At 49.9% G+C, this 19,696-nt stretch overlaps 1 protein-coding gene across 1 annotated transcript in view; it reads right to left on the bottom strand.

Annotated features, from left to right (window-relative positions):
• Positions 1-9,389: 9,389 nt before the first annotated feature.
• Positions 9,390-19,696, bottom strand: part of VWC2L (von Willebrand factor C domain containing 2 like) — a 45,118-nt gene continuing 34,811 nt past the window's right edge. The window contains exon 4 of the mRNA XM_066322435.1: positions 9,390-10,251. Coding sequence (XP_066178532.1) covers positions 10,103-10,251 — 149 coding nt within the window. The 3' untranslated portion in view covers positions 9,390-10,102. The remainder of the gene's footprint in view (positions 10,252-19,696) is intronic.

Raw genomic sequence — 19,696 nt, 5'->3', positions numbered from 1 at the left:
CAGAGGTCTGTTCCACCTGGAGCTCTCCACTGTTTTTAGGAATCGGTCACGGGTTGGACTCGGTGGTCTCAGAGATGCTTTCCAACCAAAATGGTTCTGTGATCCTGTTATTGTGCATTTTCTGCCATCCTGGTGGCTGGCATCGAGCTCAGGATCCTGTGGCACCCAGGCTCCAAGCCCATGCCTGAGCCCTGGAGTTAATCACATCAAAATAGTTTGCCTGCTTTGGTTTCCTCCATCTCAGCTCAGGATGTCAGTCTGGAAAACACCACAAACCTTTCAGAAGTGCTGGGCCTACAGTGCTTATTGTTTCAATAATAATGGATGGAATTTTATATGAACCCATAAAATACAGCTGTTCACCCTGAACAAACTCCTTCTGCACAAGCCATTTACTGGCATCAGGTGATAGGACAAGGGGTGATGGCTTCAAACTGACAGAGGGCAGGTTTAGTTTAGAGACAGGAATTCTCTGGTGAGGCCCTGGCACAGGTTTCCCAGAGAAACTGTGGCTGCCCAACCCCTGCAAGTGTTCCAGGCCAGGTTGGACAGAGCTTGGAGCAACCTGGGATAGTGGAAAGTGTCCCTGCCCATGGCAGGGGGTGGAACTGGATGGGCTTTAAGCTCCAAGCCAGGCCATTCCATCTCCTAGAGTCTGAAGCTGTGCAGGACCACGGCTGTCCATGCCAGAGCTCTTCCTCTCCTCAGTCACCAAGACCAAAGAGCAGCCCCCATCTCCAGATCTTCCTTTCCATTTGCTGCCAAGAGTGCCAGCAATCTGATCCCTTCAGTTAGGTTTTCCAAAGCACTGTGTGCTTCTTCAGTCACTGCAATAGGTTTTATTTTCCACAAAAAATCGGCTTGTAAAGCCATCTGCAGGAAAGCTGGTAAGGCTGGGCCCATTCTGGAAATGGATTGTTCTTTAGGTCCCTTCTTTTCATGTAAAATTTTATATTTAAATGTTTCCTGCTGAGTAGAGCACAACCTGGAACTGTAGCTGTTCTCCATTTCTGGATTTGCCCCTATAACTGAACAACTCAGGCCCACCTTTGATTCAGTGATCCACAGAAGAAGAAACAAACCTGCTATCTGCCTCTTAAAAGTTAATTAATGCTTCCGTGATTCACTAATGAGAAAGACCGAGATGAGAAATAGGTGAGCAGTAAAGAGCTGCATAAATTCACCAACAAAGCTGACAGAAGCCTGCAATTGTGTTCTGAGTCTGAGAACACCAAGAAATGGGGTTAAAATGATTTGTGACCAGGAGAAGGAAGAATTTCCTTCTGTTACATGACTGCATGTAACTTTTATTAGTTTGATGATGTACAGAGGGACTATTTCTCTTGGAAATGGCTTTTTGGTTAACATTTCATTTTCCTCCCCAAAGTTAGCTCTCTTGCAGTGATATGAAGCACAGCTCCCTGTGATTTCCTAGCCCCCAACTTTATTAATAGCACTTGTTGTCATTGCAAATGATCTATTTCAGGCCAGGCCACAAAGCTCTTGTTTTGCAGGTGAGCGAGCCCTCACCCTTTATCCTGCAGCATTGCCACAGCAGGGCAAGGATGAAAAGTTGGTTAATAAAAAATAGCAAGAATAAAACTCATAATAGGTTGCATTTGTAGTTGCATCACTTTTCTATCAGCTGCTCCTTTTTAGGAATTTGGGTCTGTGCACTAATTTAATGTCTCTGAATTGTCCTGGGTTTTGGTGTGACCTATTCCGATATTGCATTTCCAGCCTTTGTCACTTTGGTATTACTCAGTGCATCCAAATAACACCTGGAAAAGTACCAAGATCACTTCTGCCTGCAAAAGGCACGGGTTTCCAGGGTCTGAGAGGTGGTGCAGATTACCTGGCAGTGGATTAAGATGTATTTATCACCAAATACATATGAGAAAATCGGGTGGAGTGGCTTCTTGCCATGGGAATAGTTTCTTGTGGGGAATGAAGCTTTTAAATCGTCCTGGGAATGGGCAAAGATTCCTGCCCTTGTTGGTGCTGGATGTAACATCATCTCATGAGGCCACTTTTTGCCCCTTCATCTTCTTCAGGACCAGGTTCTGGTCCAAATTTCTGTTTGTTTGAAGGGAATGTGGCTCAATTGTCTTCATGTTTCTTTCTTTTCACATTTCCTAAACTGCTTGGTTTCTCTTTTCTCTTCATAGTTCTAATAGGCTGCGGTGCCTCAAGGCTTCCCTGCACATGGCGGTAGCAGAATCTTTGCATGTGTTATGTTATACAGGTGTCTTTATTCTCTAGAGGGTGTTTTTAGTCTCAAAGTTAAGGCCAAATACCATGGTTGAGTAACACAACTTGGAGAGTGTGTCTGACAAAATGACAGAACAAGTCTGTGGTGTGGGTGAGTTTCTCAGAGCTTCTCTGTGCCCTGCTGAGCAAACCTGGGCAATGACACTTCCCTTGCTGGGGTAACTCCTTCAGAGGATGCTGCAGTGGTCAGGAATTCAGGTGTGCATCCACCCAAACTTCTACACTGACCTAACCTGCAGGATCTTGTCTTCCATTCGGGAATTTCTTATTTCTGCTCTTAACATGATTTCACAGAAGAAAATTCCTGTATCCCTGCTAGAAGGCATCACACTCATGAGCAGCATACAAACACTGGGGGGTGTTTGGCCTGGGAAATGATTTTGGTTTGTCGTCCACTGTCTCAACTCCAGAAGGTTGCAGAGAGGTGGGACTGCAAATGGTGATTTGGTCTCCGTGCTCCAGCTGGGTGCAGACCAGCCTTGGATCTTCTCAAAAGCACCAAGAGGAGTGGGCAGAGAAGCCCTATGGTCTCATGGCACTTGTGCCATGATTTTAAGGACTTGTCTTTCCCTAAGTGCCTCCTGCTCCTTTGCCCAAGGCACCTGTACCTCCTTCCATTTATTGTTTTTAAAGCTGCTGACAAAAGCAGTGGGATTTAGGATGTTTTTTAGGAGGGCTTAAATATCCCGTGGAGCTTCACAGCGTGGTAACAAACACTTTATTATCCAGGCACGTCTCCATTTGCTTTCCCTCCACGCAGGCGGGGCAGGGAGGGGCAGTGCTGTTTGTTTGGAAATGCAATTAGCCCAAGTGCCCAGGCCCACAGCCAGCCTGGAGGATAACCTTGAATCCAGGGAAGGGTGGGGGAATTCAAAGGCGTCTGCAGCTCCAATGGGTCCCCACACAGCCCTTTGGCTCACGGCTTCTATCCGTGCCAATAAAGTGCGGGAAGATTCGCAGTACAATGGGAAATTGCTGCTGCGGGTATCGCAGCATCTTGACTTAGAAGTGCTTTAACCTTGGCCTCATGCTTCCTGTGGGGCCTGTTTGCTGCTCTGCACAAGTGCCAGCACCAGCCAGGAATGTATAGGATTTTCCATCTGAGTAAAATTAAACCCCGAAACCTTTACCATCCTCTCGATGCCAGACATGCTCTACCTGCATTAACTCGAGCTTAATGGACTGCAAAATGAGCCTTTCAGCGTGTATGGGAGTGGATTATTTGCAGGAGAGCAAGTTCCTCACATTTTTATCTTTTCTCTTTCCCAAAGCTTTTGTCCTTTGGAGAAAAAAAAAATAAAAAAAATAAAAAAAAAAAAAAAAAAAAAAAGAAAAAGAGAGAGAGAGAGAAAAGGCAAAGGCATACACAGCCAATTTATAGGAAGAGAGTCAGGCCTCTGCAAGTCCAGACAACTGTTTGGGCAAGGCAGAGGGTACGTCCACCAAGTCAGGTAAGTAATGAAAATAGCAATGACCACTGCTCCCTGTCTCTTAAACCAAACTGGTGTTTATTAGCCGAGATTTTGATGGTAGTGTTGGGAATGGTGCAAGCAATCCAGGCCACACTTTTCAGCACCCCAGCTGAACTCCTCACTCAGCCTTCATTGCAGCTTTTCCCAAAGTCCTCCAGGGTAGGACCTGAGGCTGCAAAAGACAGAGCCTGCTGCTGGTGGGATGCTCCTGTCTGCAGTGTCCCCCTGTTGCACAAGGGGTGGTGGTTTTACACTGAAGGAGGGTCAGTTTATACTGGAGATAAGGAAAATGGTTTTTGCAATGAGGGTGGTCAGGCCCTGGCATGGGCTGCCCAGAGGTGGTGGCTACCCCATCCCTGGAAACGTTCAAGGCCAGATTGGATGGAGCTCTGAGCAACTTGGTCTAATGGAAAGTGTCCCTGCTCATTGCAGGGGGTTGGATTGGATGGACTTTGAAGGTCCCTTCCAACCCAAACTATTCTGTGTGTCTGTGATTATCACACATCATTTGAAAGAACAAATTAAAGCCTGGTGAGCCCCTTTTTCACCTGCTTCCTTGGAGTTTTGCCTTCCAGAGTCACAAGATTTTTCTCTGCAAACTCCCTAGGCTTGGATTTGGCTGTTTCTCCAAACACAGTGCCAAGGCACCACTGGAATACCTGAAGAGACAATCCATATGGGTAACAGGATAATCCCTATGGAAACTGGGAGGGAGAAAGGGCTGCTGGTTTCTCTTTGAGCGTTAGTGGGCTATCACTGTCAAGACAACAGCAGCCCGGAACATTGTGTGTGGTTAATGACCAAAAGTACCTTCACTGTGTCCTTCCCAGTGCCAGATGCCTTACAGTCTAAATGAGGATCTTTAATAGTGGCATTAATTATTACAGAAATACTGCTTTGTCCCACTGAAACAAGTCTAATAGCTCAGGCTTGCTCTGCCTCTCCCCCTGTCGTTTCCCCAGATCACCATCTCCTGTGTCTGGTACCACCATCAGGAAAGCTCCTTTCACCTGCCTGCTTGGGCCACCAGCATGGGGTGATGTGCAGAAAGGGCCAGGCACAGATCCCAGCTCCAGGGCTGCTCCATGAGCTGAGGATCAAGAGGGCTGCATTGGGAAGAGTGACCTGGAACTGTCAGAGAGCATCACTTGGTGCTACCATACCCACACCCTTGCCAAGGGAAATCCAGTGGGAAATCCAGTGCCAAGAAAGTATCAGCTCACAGCTCACAGGGATGCAGATAACTAACTGAAATAGTTCATTAATTAAATGCAGATATCTCTTCCCTGTGAGGGTGCTGAGGCCCTGGCACAGGGTACCCAGAGAAGCTGTGGCTGCCCCTGGATCCCTGGCAGTGTCCCAGGCCAGCTTGGTCATGGGGCCTTGGAGCAGCCTAGGAGAGTGGAAGGTGTCCCTGCCTAATGGGATGATTTCTAAGGTCCCTTCCAACCCACACCATTCCCTGATTCTGTGAAATATTGGCCCCAGGGGAGCCAGCAGAGTCAGAGGACATGAACTCCTGAGAGAGGAGAGGCTTTGTGTGTCCCATGAGCATCCATGGATGAGACCCAGCCGCCTGCCCAAAAGATGAGGCCATCTCTGCAGATGGGTGCAACCATCACCTGGCCCAGGGATGAGAGCACTCAGTGCTGGCAGGCACCCCATCTTGTTCTGGGCCATCCCAAAGGAGCCTGGCTTAGCTTCTGTGTCGGGCTTTGTCTTTCCTTCCAATTCCCTAGTGCATTTTATCCCTCTGTCGGTGTGTGGCTGGGTGGGGGCATGAACTGGCATCTTCTGAGAGTAGAGCTCTTTTAGGTACTGGCCTTAGTCATGGTAAAAATATATTTTCTCTTAAAGAAAAACTGGTAGCCTGTCTGCAAATACAAATATGGTATATTAGATGGCCCTTGAAAGGTTCCAACCCAAACCATTCTAGTATCCTAAATATATAAATACAGGCAATTCCTTTCCGTGCCTTCCATCCCCTGTGTTTTAAAGGCTAAGCTTCCACACCACAAGGAAGGTGGATTCTTGATAAATTTTTCATTTTCTCTATTGACTTGCTGTTGCAAACCCATGTCCTTTAGCTATGTAAAGGGCATTCACTTGCCCTGTATCCACATGGGCCCTCTTTCCCCTTTAACAACCACCAAAGAGAAACACTTTATTGTTCTTGCTGTGCTGGAATCCTGGGATTTGCTCTTTGCTTTTACCTCTAGCAGAGCTGTGGCTGGACAGGGGTTGCTGCAGTGGCACCCAGGGGACAGTCACCAGGGCACTCAGCTCACTGTGTGCCACTGAAACCATTGTATGCTGCTGCCTGAGGAGCACTGGCAGGATGGGGAGTGCCCAAAGTTCGGGATTTTCCCAGGCTTAGCCTGGTTTGGAGCTTCCTGGGGGAGAAAGACATTGCCCTGCTGTGCTCCGGAGCTGAGTCATTCCCCCTGGGGCGTGCAGGAAATCATTCTCTAATTATAAAACAATCTTGACTAATGGCATATTAATGAGGACAGGGAAAGGTGATGCTCCTGGGATGGACTTTCCCACTGCTAGGAGGAGGGAGCTGTACACAGCTGCTGCATTTGGGAGGCAAAAGATTCATCACGTCAGCGAGGTTCGGTTGTAAGAACCCTAAGAGGAAGGACTTTTTCTGACTCAGGGTCTGTTCTGCAAAATTCACTGTTGCTCCTGCTGAAGGTGTTGCCTCTGAGCTGTTGACCTGCTCTTTTGAGTCCTTTTGGCTCCCTTTTCCAGCCACATCTGCTAGGCTCTACCATTTCTATCTCCCCTCATTTTTCCAACCCATCGACTCTTACCTTCCCCTACTTTCTGCCCTACCAAGCCCCTTGCTCTCCTTTACCTCTCAGCATTTTCCTTCCCCTTTATCCACTTTCTCTTCTCCATCTCCCACAAACACCTGTTATATTTTCAGGAGTGCCAGCCTGGGGGCACGGGGGAGGAGGTTGTGCTCCCCCATCTGATAACACATGTACCTGGCACCTTTTCCTTCAGCTGGCAGCCTCTGGAAGCCCAAGATGAACCTTTCAACAAGATTAAAGAGATGGTATTAATTGCTATCGATCACGGGTCAACAAATTAAATTGCATCTGCAACTGCATCTCTGAAAGGTCTAAATGAGAAGAGTAGTTAATGGGTCTGGCTGGCCCAGAGCTGTGATTAATTAAAGAAAGAAATGAACTACAACATTTAAAAAAAAAAAAAAAAAAAAAGGAGATAAGTAGATTGGGATGAGGATGAAATTCTGTAGTGTATTTGGAGAGTGTCTGATGGGATTTCAGTTCTGGATCCATCCTGGCCTGAGAGAGGCTGATGGGAAGCAGTGGGGGCAATGATTTTTGGGCTACTGGCACCCCCAGTGGTGTGGAGACACTGCCCACCCATGACTGGCAACTCTTCCACATAAGCAGTGGAAGTTTTCCTAGGAAATGATCGGTGTCTGTCACTTCTCCCCGTGGTCCCAGACCTTGTCCCACTGACGCCCTGGTGCTTGGGGAGAGCTGTGGGATCCCTCAGTGGGGCTGTGTGTGACACTGCGGGATTTGGGGGAATCAGATTCCCTTCTACAGTGTGAGCCACGGAGACCTTGCAGACACATCTCTGATGGGATCTGCAGGGCTTTCCCTCGTGTGACCCAGAGCATGATCCAGCTCCCTGTGCGGGTCCTTGGGCTCAAGGCGTCCCTCTCCAGCTGCCCCTTTCCCCCTTTTTTATTCACAGTGCCAGGCAAGAGTGAAGGGCAAAATCCTGAGCATTCCCATGGTCCTCAGCAATCCCACTGCTCTTCCCATGCCAATCCAGCCCTGCAGCATCCCACTGGCAGCTGGGAGAAAAGTACTCCTGGGTGGGAATAAGGGCGCTACTGTGACTCCTTGGGAAATAATGAAGTAGCACAGCATGGAATGGAGATGGGGCTTAATTAATAACGAAGAAAATAATAATATGTGGCACGTATAGTGCTGTACTTGTTCCAAGCACTGTACAAACATTAACTACAGTAATTAAGCTGTAATTAATTAGAGTAACTACTAATCAGTGTAAATAATGATGCATCTGGAGGTACCAAATGGAGTTTGTGAACTGAAAGCAAATTTCCACGTTCAGGAAATGGCATCAAATATAAAATGGCACCAGGAAAAGTAATAAAAAAGCAGATGGAGGTTAAAGCAAGAGCCTGGGAGCTCTTGGTGTTGGAGTGTTGGTCCATGGCAGCTCCACAAACAGGAATCCTGGTTTGGCAAAGCAAAACAGGTTTACTGAGTTACTGCTGAGACACTCCCTGAGCAACCCGTCCCATCCATGGGATTCTCATGGCTACTTCCAGGCTCCAGACCTGCTCTTCCCAGCCCAGCTGCACTCACCAACACTGCGAAGAGATGGGAACTGGAGCAAGGGATGAGATGGGCAATTGGGAGCTTCAGGAGCTGATGATCAGCAGAGTAAAATACACCACAAAATTGTAATTTTGGGGGTTTTTTGCTGGTTCACACACTTTATATTTAACAAAATAATTTTTTAATAATATAGTCTTTTACACATCAAATATTGTTTCTAGGACCCCTCCCTCCCATTTGTACAGATTTTTTTTTTTTCTCACTAGTTTCAGGCACACTATTGTTTGAAAGTTTTGAAAGTGGATAGTCATTGACAGGCAACAGCTTACAAAGAAATGTGGTGATGATGTCTCGAATGGTTCCAGCTTGGCCTTCAGGGAGCCAGTGCTCAGCCCCAGCACAGCAGCTAAGTGCTCCTCCCACCCCTGCCCTCCAGGAAAATACCAGCGTGGGGAAGAAATAAAAGTGTCAAGGCAACAGTGTGTATGAACCGAGCCTGGTGTGCTGATCTGCTGCGCTGAGGGTGCTGTGGGGAGCATTTGCTGCCATCGCTGTCGAGAGCAGGTGCTGGACTGGAGTCTGGAGTCTGAACAAAAGAAGCACCACCACCGCCATGGCACTGACCAAAAAGCAGGGAAGCAAGGATGGGCAGTGATGGGAAAGGCCCCTGTGCAGGCAGGGCAGGGAGATGACATTGGTGGCTTTTCTTTCACAGTATCACCTGGAAGCTGCAGCCTGAGGAAGCAGGGGGTCCCAGTGCTGGAAAGGCTGATGGGGACCCGTGGCTGCTGGGGACTCTGCTCCCGGCAGACAGGCACAGAAAGCAGCTGCTTTTGAGAGAGCCCTCACAGGAGCCCAGCCCAGCCCTGCTGCACCATGGCTCACTTTACCATCGCCAGTGTGGATGCTCCCAGGGAGAGCCAGGACAGCTCCCACTGGAGCAAAGGGTCTTACCTGCCAGCTGGGGACAGCCAGGGGACATTCCTGGAAACCTCCAGAGTGGGGTGATCTCATGTTTTAACTGTGACCTGCTGTCGCTGAAGGCAATGAAACACCGTCCTTGGCTCCAGCGAGAGCAGCCTCGGGATGGGACAAGGCAAGTGAGCACATGCTCAGCCCAGGAACCAGGAACAGCTGGGGCCCTCTTCCCTCTGCTCCACCACCGATGGCCCAGCCAGGAATCACACACAAAGAAGCCGGGTAAGATGTTTTCATGGAGCACCTTCTGGTTGGCTGCCCCAGCCTGCCCATGCGGCTGCTGTGGGCTCTGCTCCCATCAAGGTCACGTTGACTGTGTAAGTGTCTTCGACTTTATTGTCCCCACTCAGTGGAGAAAGTGTAACACAGATACAGCTTTGTGTCTCGGCTGTCTGGTCTATACCTGTGCATCTACCTCGGTCCTGCTGCAGGTTACATTCCAGTTGGGTTTGTTTTTAACCCCCCCATCCCTTTTAATTTCTACCTCCCTCCCATCCTTAGTGCCACCTGCACTTACAGACACAATAAAAATGCTCCATCTATTGCTCCACTCACAGCTGTATTGTCCCAATGATCCCAGCTTAGGAAGAGACTTTAAAAAAACAAAACAAAACAAAGAAACCCCACAATAGCAAAAAACCTTCAAATAAATAAATGTGAAAACCCCCACGATCCACAGTGTAGAAAGTGAGAGCAGTGAATCGATTGGCGCCTGGGAGGCAGGGCCAGGCCAGGAACGTGCACGGGCTGTTTTCCTGCTGTCCTCCCCCAGTCCCAGCAGTGATGGCTCCCCCAGCAGAGCAGGCACCTGGACACCAGGTACAGAGTGTGTGAAGGGGGACAGCAGCCGCGGGGGGCACGGGGAGCCCCTTCCCCGCGGGCACCCGGCTCTGCTCCTGTGGCACCCTGGCAGGGCTTGCTGGGGACCCTGCTGCAGCTGCTGGGAGGTCAGACACGTGGGCAGCATCCGAGCCGTTCCTTCGTCACCATCATCATCATCACCGTGAGCGGGCTGCTGGCCGGGGGCTGCTACAGAGCCTGCTTGCCCTGGCACTCCCGCTTGGAGCACTGCGCCGGCTTCCACCAGTCCCCGTTGTGGCAGTGGCAGATGTTGCAGTCGTCCACCTTCACCTCGATGCCCGCGGGAATTATCGTGGTGCCCGCAAAGCAGTTGGGACCTGCAGAAACACACGGGGGGAACAGGGTAAATAAATAAACACCCTGTTTGCACTGGGGGCAGCAGCCCTCTCTATCCTGGGACAGGCAGGGCTCCAGCACCACCCCGTGCTGTGCTCTGGCCATGTCACCGCCGCTGCTGAAATCTGCTGCAATGATCCCACCTTGCTCAGTGCTGTGGGCCTTGGACCCACAGCAATCCCTTCTCTCATTTTTGGTTTGCCCTCAGGCACTAAAGGGGGAAAAAAAAGGCCTTGAAACTTTCCTCTCTGTTTCTGCACCCAGCCCCTAGACCAAATGGCACTGGCACTCAGCTTTTTTCTACTTGGTTGACCACTCATTTAGAACCTCTCTCCTTAAATTTTGGCTGCAGGATGGACAAGACCATGAGGACAGGCATGAGGACACGGCCCAGCCTTCAGTGCTCCTGCCTGGTGAGCCTGCAGGGAGCTGCAGGGACCAGAGACAGTCCATCCCCTAGGGCCATTGGCAGCCATGCTCCAACACCAGGTATCCCCAAGGACCCCCACCAGCTTGGAGCTATTAACCAAAAATTATTTATTGCATCACCTCTCAAACAAGCTTTCTGATAAAATCTGAGTATTTTTCCTCAAGGGTAATTCCTTTAATCTGCTTTCTATTGCTTTGGGTTTTTTACGTGGTTTTTTTTCTTTTTCAGCTTCTTCATCACACAGTATAAAAGCTGAGCAGCTAAAGTCAGCAAGGATCTTATTTCCCAGTCTCAGCATGGTTGGGTTGGAAGGGATCTTAAAGCCCTTTCCTCCTCCCCATAAAAGCCCCACAAATATCCACTGCCCATCTCTCCCTCTGCAACTCTCTCTCCTCTTAACTCCTTCACCACAGTGCCAGAGCCAGCAGCACACACATCAAATTCAAGGCAGTCACACTGTTGGGATCAGGGAAGCATAAAGACATTTGGAGAGTGTTTTGTGGCTCGAGTGCTGCTCTGAAATGTCACCCCTTGACTGGCCACCGGTTTTAATCTATGCCTCCAGTGCAGGAGGTGCATTCCAAAGGTAAGAGTGTGTACAGACCTGGAATTATGGGCAAGTTGTTCCTTAAGTCTTAGGCTAAAGGCTGGGAATGGGAAACAGGGTCCCTTTGGAGGCTGGAAACGGGCTGAGCTGTAGCCCAGTGCCAGGGTCCCGCCTTTTTATAGTCTCCCAGAGCTGTTTGTGAGTGCCCTGACTTCAGTAAGGTGCTCCTCAGGGCCCTCTGTGGAACAGGCCACGAGTCTGGCAGGGCTGGGCTTAACCAGACAGTTCAGGGTGCCCTGAACTTGTGTTTCAGCACTCTCCTGCCTTCCTTAAAGGCCCCTTCAAACGTGGCTCTACAGCAACATTTCACATCCATCTTCAGCAGGCCACCACAGAAGGGCTGGAGAAAGATGCCTTGAGTGTTTCCTGTACAGAATTTGGGGTGACAGGGTGTACCCCAGGGCTGCTGCTTCTGCAGGGGCAGGGCCTGGGGAGGCAGGCTGTGGCTCTGGGAAGATCTGTGCTGCTCCATGCTGCCTCCTCCTCAAGTGAATTCCTTCAGGACTCCAGGAAGAAGCCAGCTTTTACTCCTGATGAGGAGATTCCACTGCAGTTGCTGAGCCAGAGCACAGGTGACACAGGGCTGCTGGCAGTGGAGGAGCCCTGGGAGTGGGGATGTTTTAAGGCTGCTGTGACTGGGCTTTGAGCTGGACAAGCTCCAAAGAGCCCCTCCAACCTCAGCCATTACAAACTGCAGAGAACTTTAACGCCAGGAGCTACCAGCCAAGAGAATGAACAGCCAAACTCTAGATATGCACATGCGGTATCTGTGTTTTTCCTTGCAGGCATGAGGTTAAAGAAGTCATGACCTGTTTTGGCCTCGAGCTGAAGATTTCCCAAACTGATGTCTGTCTGGAAGACACCATCCTGGCTGGAAAGGCTGTGATTCCAACTGGCAACCCACTGAAGTTGTCACACTTTCTCTCAGAGCCTTTGAGTCCCTGTGCTGGCTGTGCCACTGCCTGTGCTCTTCACCACTAAGGTTAATTCTCCATTTCCTGCAGCCCACTGGGTCGGGGTGTGTTATGATCCAGCGAGGGTGTCACTGTCAGGCCATCTGCTGCTGTTAAATGTCCAGGGTTCAAATGCCATTAAAATCCCAGTGAGTGCAGCTGGCTGTATCTGAAGTTGGAATCAGTGCCTGGGATGGCACATTAGTGGGATGCTCTGTCGATGTTCAGGATTGCCCAGGGTGGGCAACCTCCACACACAACAGCCTCTGAATCCCAGAGCAAGGCCACTCCTTTTTGTTGTAATAAAAAACTTCCTCTGGAGATTAGGGTGGCAAGGAAAGGGGAAGATCATCTCCCTCTTCCTGCCCTGCCTGTTAAGTATCTCATTTGAGAGGCCAGTGCTGCCTCCACACCCACGCACGTCTCCAGACACAGCTTTGCCTGGATTTACAGCACTGCCAGCACATTCCGGGGGCTGGGCACAGGTGGGAGGCCGGCAGTGAGGGAGCCAGCAGGTTTGCTCACTCACAGGTGAGTCAGCTTTGCCTCCCAGACAGGCTTTTGGGACCCGAAACCTCTCTCATGGGACTTTGGCACCCCAGTGCTACAGGGATCGGGGTGATGGTGTTGGGACTGGCTGATGGGGTGGTGCCAACTGGGCAAAAGCTTATTTTTTCTTCATCCTGCTTATCTGTTCATTCCTTGGCTGCCCTTCCTCCTCCCAGCAGCCCCGGGTCTCTTCTCCCTCCTGAGCTTCCCCAGGGGATCATATGGAAATAAAATCATCAGTGAATACTCCTCATTAATGCCCCAGGACAGGGAGGAGCAGAAAGCAGACATTGAAGAAAAGAAGAGGAGGGTGTGCTAAAAAACATCACCTGTGCCTCTGAGGTTCCCATTGGAGAGGGACAGCAGCACAGCAATGTCCCTGCCCCAGCCAAGGACACGGGACAACTCTGCAGATCTGTAATTAAACACTAATGCTCTGCCCCTCTGTAATTAAACACTAATGCTCTGCCCCTCTGGTCCCTGGCATCTGTTGAGCCTGGAAAGACCTGGCAAGCATCTCTGTGTCCCATCAGAAAATCCTTGGGATACTGCCCCTGCCCCAAAAGGGCTGGGTAGGGCGAAGGGGGAGAATGACAGCTGTGCTGGATAAATCACAGGGACTGCAAACCAGCCCTTGCTGGAGCAGCACCCAGCATCCCTGGGCTGGCCAGGATCACCTGGGCACACCCAAGGAAGGAGCTGTAGAAAGAGGCTGAACTGAGGGAAAAAACACAGCAATTTGGTTTGTTTCCTTTCTTTCTTTCTGTCGTCTTCTTTTAGCAAGATGGAGGAAAACATGACCCAGGGCTCTACTGACATCTGCCCTCCTGTGGGATGTTCTGCCTCTCTCCTGACAGACTTCAGTACTTTCAATTTGGCCCAACATTGCCACCGCTCTGGGCCTTTTCTTTCCCAGCACTCTCTCAAAATAGCCCCCTCTGCATTGCCTGAGTGAAATGGTTTTCTTTTGCTCACCACAGTGAGCTGGACAGAGCTTTATTGCCTTCTTTCTCTCCCACTGTCATCCCCATCCCTACAGAAACATGGATTTCTAACGGAAGGCAAAATTTCCACACTGCATTTGTGACAATTCCACTTCAGTTCCCATGGCCTGAAATCCAGTTTTCCAGCACAATCACTATCAGCCAGCCTCTCCTCCTCTGCTTTTTTTTTTTTTTTTTTTTCCTCCCCGTTTAAACTTCTCCCACCTTCCCACTGGAAAACTGGATCCTGTTAGTCCAAACTGGGATGCAGTGAGCATCACATCCATGGTGAAGGCACAAGGAAGAGGCTCTCAGAGAGGGACCCTGCTCTGCTGGAATTTAGGTGAAAATACGCTCCAGCCAAGCAGCATTTTCTGTGCCATGGCACAAGCCACCAGGGAGTTTTCCAGAAACTCTGGGATTTACAGAGCTGGCAGCTGCTGGTGGAGAGAACCTGCAGCACCTGGGGATCTGCATGGCTGTGCCATGTGCCTTGGAGGGGCTGCAGCCCTTAAAGCCACATCCAGAGCCCACAGCAAGATATCAAGTCTTTTTTTTTATTTTTTTTATTTTTTTTTTTTGCCATGCAGCAGAGCTTTTAGACTATGTAATGTTCTCATATTCTTGTTCCTTCCCAACATTTCAAAAGCTCAGGGCCCCAACCCAGCACTGCTGAGGACTGGCCTGAGCTTTTCCCACCACGGCTGCTTGGAGGAACTGGATGAGAGCAGGGTCTGCCAAATCAAACCCCCAAAGAATGACACAACAGCAGTATGGGGGTTTTATTATTCAAAGGAAGATGCTGCTCAGAAACACTGGATGACATGTCAAGCACATCAGGTTACTTATGATAATAGCAGCAGGAACAAGAAGTTGCTTTGGGCAAGGGCTGTCATCCTGTTCTCAGTAAAAGCATCTTAAACCACGACTCTGATGATAACAGGACACTAATCACCCTTTTTCCTTGCTCAGGGAGACTGATGGGAGAAGTTTGCTGCTCCCACAGACAGTGTAATAGTGAGATTTGCTTTGCTTAACATAGTTAATACTCATAAAAGCCTGCAGCACTCCAGGCTATTTGCTAGAACAGCTGTGAAGATTTTTATGGAGATGTATTAGGGACATTCAGATGCTGGTTTGATGGGAGAGACGTAAAAAAATCATATTTGGTTTGTTGTTTGGGGAGAATGATGGAAAATTCTGCAACCATCTGCTGAAGATCAGGTACTTGGGTGATGACCCTGCTGCACTGCACCCCTGTTCGAGAGAGAATTTGGGAGCCAGGCCCTTTCCTGGCTCTCTCCTGGCATGAGCTGATGCCTTGGAGCCACTCAGTGCTGAACAGCAGCGTCCCCCCAGCTCCCTGTGACTCCTCAGATGGCTTTTACTGAACTCAGCAGCCCTGCCCGTGGCTTTCAGCAGCTCTGAATTTAGCTTTGTGTGTGCAGAGAAGCAATAAAAGGAAATCAAATGTTAATCAAACAGCAAGCATGCATCACTTCAGGCCAACTGTGATATTCAGATGTGCCCTGAATAGCATCTTGCCCCAGACAAAGCTCATCATCTCCACCAGAACTTCTCATTGTGCAGCCTCTGATTCCAGCAGGAGTGGTAGTTTCCCCGCAGTAAAATATGTCTCCTGCCACTTCTTTGAGAGCCTCCCCATCCCTTCAGGAATTATTAAAGCTGACTCCAGGAGAATTTAGCTTATTCAGTCAATGGATTCCATCAAGGAGAGAGGTGCTGATGGCTACGCTTATCTGCCTCGTTAAGACAGCTGCTGAATAGCAGCTCAATTCAGCAGCCATCCCTCAGGCTCCCAAGTGGTGTGCCCCACAATTGAAGTTGCAAGGGATAAGTGGAAAACTGTGGTGTTTCCTGACAGTATTTAGGAATGGATACATCCTGGAACATGCCCCTGGACACTCACTCAGCTGAATGAGGCTCGATGACTTTGCTTTTGGAGCTCGACCATGAACACAACTGGGCATGGGGGATTGCTGCTGGCAGTGTGATTTGGCCTGGGGGAGGTGTTTCTACTGAGCATGGCCAAGTTTCTTCCCAGTGGGAAGGCAGATCTTCCTCTGATGTCTCCACAAAACAGGCCTCCCCCAGACTTCACCATGCCCATCCCACAGCACAGGCCATGCAGTCTGCAGCACTGGGCTCTGGTGCTAAACAACCCCTTGCAAAGCAGCGACCAGATGAGGATGACACTTGGAATCCACACAAGGCTGCTCGTGGATCCCCAGCAGAAAAAGAGGAAAAACACAGCAGAATCTCCAGGGTCTGTCACGGAGGCAAGAAATTGCCTGTGCCTGCATCTTGGGACTTCTTCTGTGTCCGGGCTGAACTCTGTGCTCAGAAGGAAAGGAAAACCAGCATCTTGTTTTTAATGATGGCCTCCGTTTCTGGAGGTTAACACCGCTCCTCTCTGCTGATCCTGCAGGATCTTTTCAGATGTTCATTTAGCTCTGCCAGTGCTATTTATGTGATCACTTCAGATTGGAAGAAAAGAGCTCAATTTGTGGCTTTAATTAAGGAGTTGAGGAGGGAAGAAGTCTTGTTTTCACTGCCTGGTGTGGAGAGTGCCAGCCCCCCTCTCTCTGGGGGAAGGAGGGGGCAGGGGGCGAAGCCGGAGGTGAGACACAAAGAAATCAGCCGGTGATGCTGAGCTTTGCCTTGCTGAAAATTAAACTTGGCAACACTCTGCAGGGGCAGCTGAAAACCCCGCCCAGAGAAAACAACCCCTGAGCTTTGTTGTGTGAGAATGAGGCCAGAGCTGGAGCTCCTGGCTCGGAGCATGGCTGAAGCCTGAGGGCGCACTGGGAATGGGGCTGCCATGATCCCGGGATGTGGGGCAGTGAGTTCACAGCCCAGGAACACCCGGCTCTGATCCCTGTCTGCCACTTCTCAGTGGTGGCAGGAGGGACAGCACTGTGCTGTGGCTCTGCCTGCTCCCTCATCCTGCAGGTGATGTCCATGTCCTCCTGGCTACAGAGTCACAGCTCCTCCCAGTACAAACACCAGGGGAAAAGAACCCCCTGCACTCCAAAGTCCATCATCACCCAACCACCCAACCTGCACAGAGACTCCTGCAGGGCTGGAAATGGGACTGCTTCAGGTCAGTGTCCCCATCCTGACCACCATCAAGTCTGGAAGCTGCTTCTCAGCCTGCTCATGCTCTCAGGCAGCAGTGAGCTCTCCCGTGGTGCAGAGACTGCATCAGTGCATCATCTGCCCCCTCAGTAAAATCTGTATGCTGCTCCATTTTCAGGAGGCACTAAGAACTGAATCTACCAACCCATGCCAGCCTGAGTGCCACAAATGAAACCTCCCTCCAATGGGCTCCAGCACCCTTCCAACCCCACACTGTTCAAAAGCTCAGGAACTGCTCTCTTTGCCTTTTATGGATTGCTGTTGATATTTTATAAAACCGAAAGAAAGTCTTGGCCTCTGTCCGTTTAACCCCATTGCCCCTTGTCCTGTCACTCTGTGGCTCCCACCTGTGGAGACAAGTGTCTCCTCCTCGAGGTGACCCCAAGAGGGAAGGTTCACTCTTCCTCTGTCCAGCCACCCAGGGAGAGATGGCACCTCCAATAAATGCCCTCAGTTTCACTCTGTTCTGTAAAATGTTGCAGAATCAGAGCCTTTTCTCTTTTCATTTGCGGACAAACCCTGCTGGCTCTGGCTAACAGCTCCTGGGGTCATCTGGTGGTACCTTTAGATATCCATGAGCTTTTAATTGTGCACACCACTGCCCCGAAGAATTACTCTGCTCTGAAGCCGATCTGCAGCTCTTTTCCATCCTTCCTGCATTTTTCACTGCTCACAAGACAATGTTAACAGCCTTTCTCAAGTACTGCCTGTTTACAGGAGAGATTTTTCCAGCCGTAATTCACTACTGGGTGCCAGAAGATGCCTAAAAGTTATTTAATCTCTGCATTAAAATACATATATATCTGCAGGATCCTTGTCCAAATTAAATCCAAGTTGCTCGCTCCAAGCCAGCCCTCCATCATTAGAAGGAATGCATTAAGAGGGCGAGGGGGAGGTGGAAAGCTCAGCTCAGGGCAATGGGAGCTGTTCCACTGACTTTTGCCAGCGATGCAGGCACACAATAAAGAAAATACAACGCAGCAGCAGCTCCCAGTGGGACAGGGACCTCCTGGTGGCCTCACATCCCCTCCTGGCTCTCTGCACACTGAGAGGGTCACATCATCCAGGCTTTGCTCCGGCAATCCCAGATATCTGCTGCCTTAGAGTCTCACGAATGCAGGGCCCCACTCGAGTTCCCTAAATTGTGAGCTGGCACCCAGTGACAGAGACTGATTTAGGCCTCACTGCTTTGCACTGCAGTTAGAAAAATACTGATGGCTCGTTATCCGTCTTAATCAGCAGCAGCAAACAAATGAGGGACAGGGAGACATCCAGAAGGGAATACACCACATTACTCCTCCTTATTGATAGCACTGTTCCTTAATTTGATGTAGAGATGTAACTTCAGGCATCACTAAATACTGGAGCAGGGACGTTTTGGTGCAGGGAAGATCTATGGGTGCAATTTAAAAGCTGTCTGTTTGGGAGCAGTGACGTCCATGGGCGCCGATACCGATCCCAGCTCCGTGGACAGGCTGGACACCATCCCTCACCGAGACAAATGAGGACACTGTCCATTCCACAGCCAAAATGCACCAGCTGAAAATGGTGGAGCCCCACCCCACTCTTCATCTGCTGTGGAATGAGCAGGACAACAGGGGACCAAGCCTAAGACTGAGCACAGAATCCCAGAATGGTTTGGAAAGGACTTTAAAGCTCATCCACCTCCAACTCTTGCCACGGGCAGGGATACCTTCTGCTGGACCAGGCTGCTCCAAGCCCTGTCCAACCTGACCTTGGACACTTCCAGGGATGGAGCAGCCACAGCTTCCAGTGTCTGATGGCTTCTGGATGGTCACGTGTAACCCACCCTTCCCTGGGCACTGCCTGTGCCAGGGCAGCAGAGCTCTGCTCAGACCTTTGGCACAGCTCACTCGGGGAAGGCAGCACAGAGATGGTGCAGCAAAGCTCATGATCTGGGCACACCAAAGGGAAGAGTGCAAGCAGGACATTTCCCACTGCTTTAGCTGATGGTATCTGTCTCCCTATATGGACATTTGCCCCAGTCCTGTGCACCCAGCCCCTCTGTTTCAGATCCCAAGTGCACTAAAATCAAAGCTGAGAGCATATCCAACTGCACTTTGAGCTCCCTGCAAAACCTCCAGCCCCAGTCTGCCCATTTGACTGGGTTTCTAACCCAGCTGTGGCCTAGGGACTGCTGGCCCAGCAGGGTTGGGCGCTGCTGCAGTGCAAATTAATAGGTATCAAAGTCAGAACCCTTTATTCACTCTGCTGACTCGTACACCCCAATGGCGGCAGCCTCCAAGTGAAGCTGAGGAAGTTTCACCTGCCTGGAGGAGCCAGCACATGGATCAGCTCCCAGACAGCAGAAGAGCAACTCCCAGTGCTTCAGACTCCTCTGGAAATCCAGGGCTTTTCTCTCTCCTTTCAGTGTAAAATACAGGCTGGCATTTTCAAAGTCACCTATGGGATTTACATACCAAATTCCTCTTCATATTAAAAGGATCTATGTGTGCAAATACCTCGATCAGCACTAAAAAGTTTAGTGTAGGATGAAAAAGCCTGCAAAGGCAAAGGGCCCAGCATTGCATAGGCAGGAATTTTGCATCCAAAGCTGGTTTTCTGAATTTTTTTTACCGTGCACACTCCGGGCTGGAGAAGGAAAACTGTAACACCTCTAAGCCAGCAGTAACCATCTATTAAGGGACAAATGTGTATTTCAGCATTTACCTGAGCAAACAAACAGGATTAGCTTTTAAAAACCTTCTTGCAGACAGCACAAAG

The sequence above is a fragment of the Sylvia atricapilla genome, chromosome 7 (assembly GCF_009819655.1).
Source record: "Sylvia atricapilla isolate bSylAtr1 chromosome 7, bSylAtr1.pri, whole genome shotgun sequence".
Lineage (NCBI taxonomy): Eukaryota > Metazoa > Chordata > Aves > Passeriformes > Sylviidae > Sylvia > Sylvia atricapilla.
The sequence above is the reverse complement of the archived record's forward strand: the minus strand, read 5'-3'. Positions and strand labels throughout refer to the sequence as shown.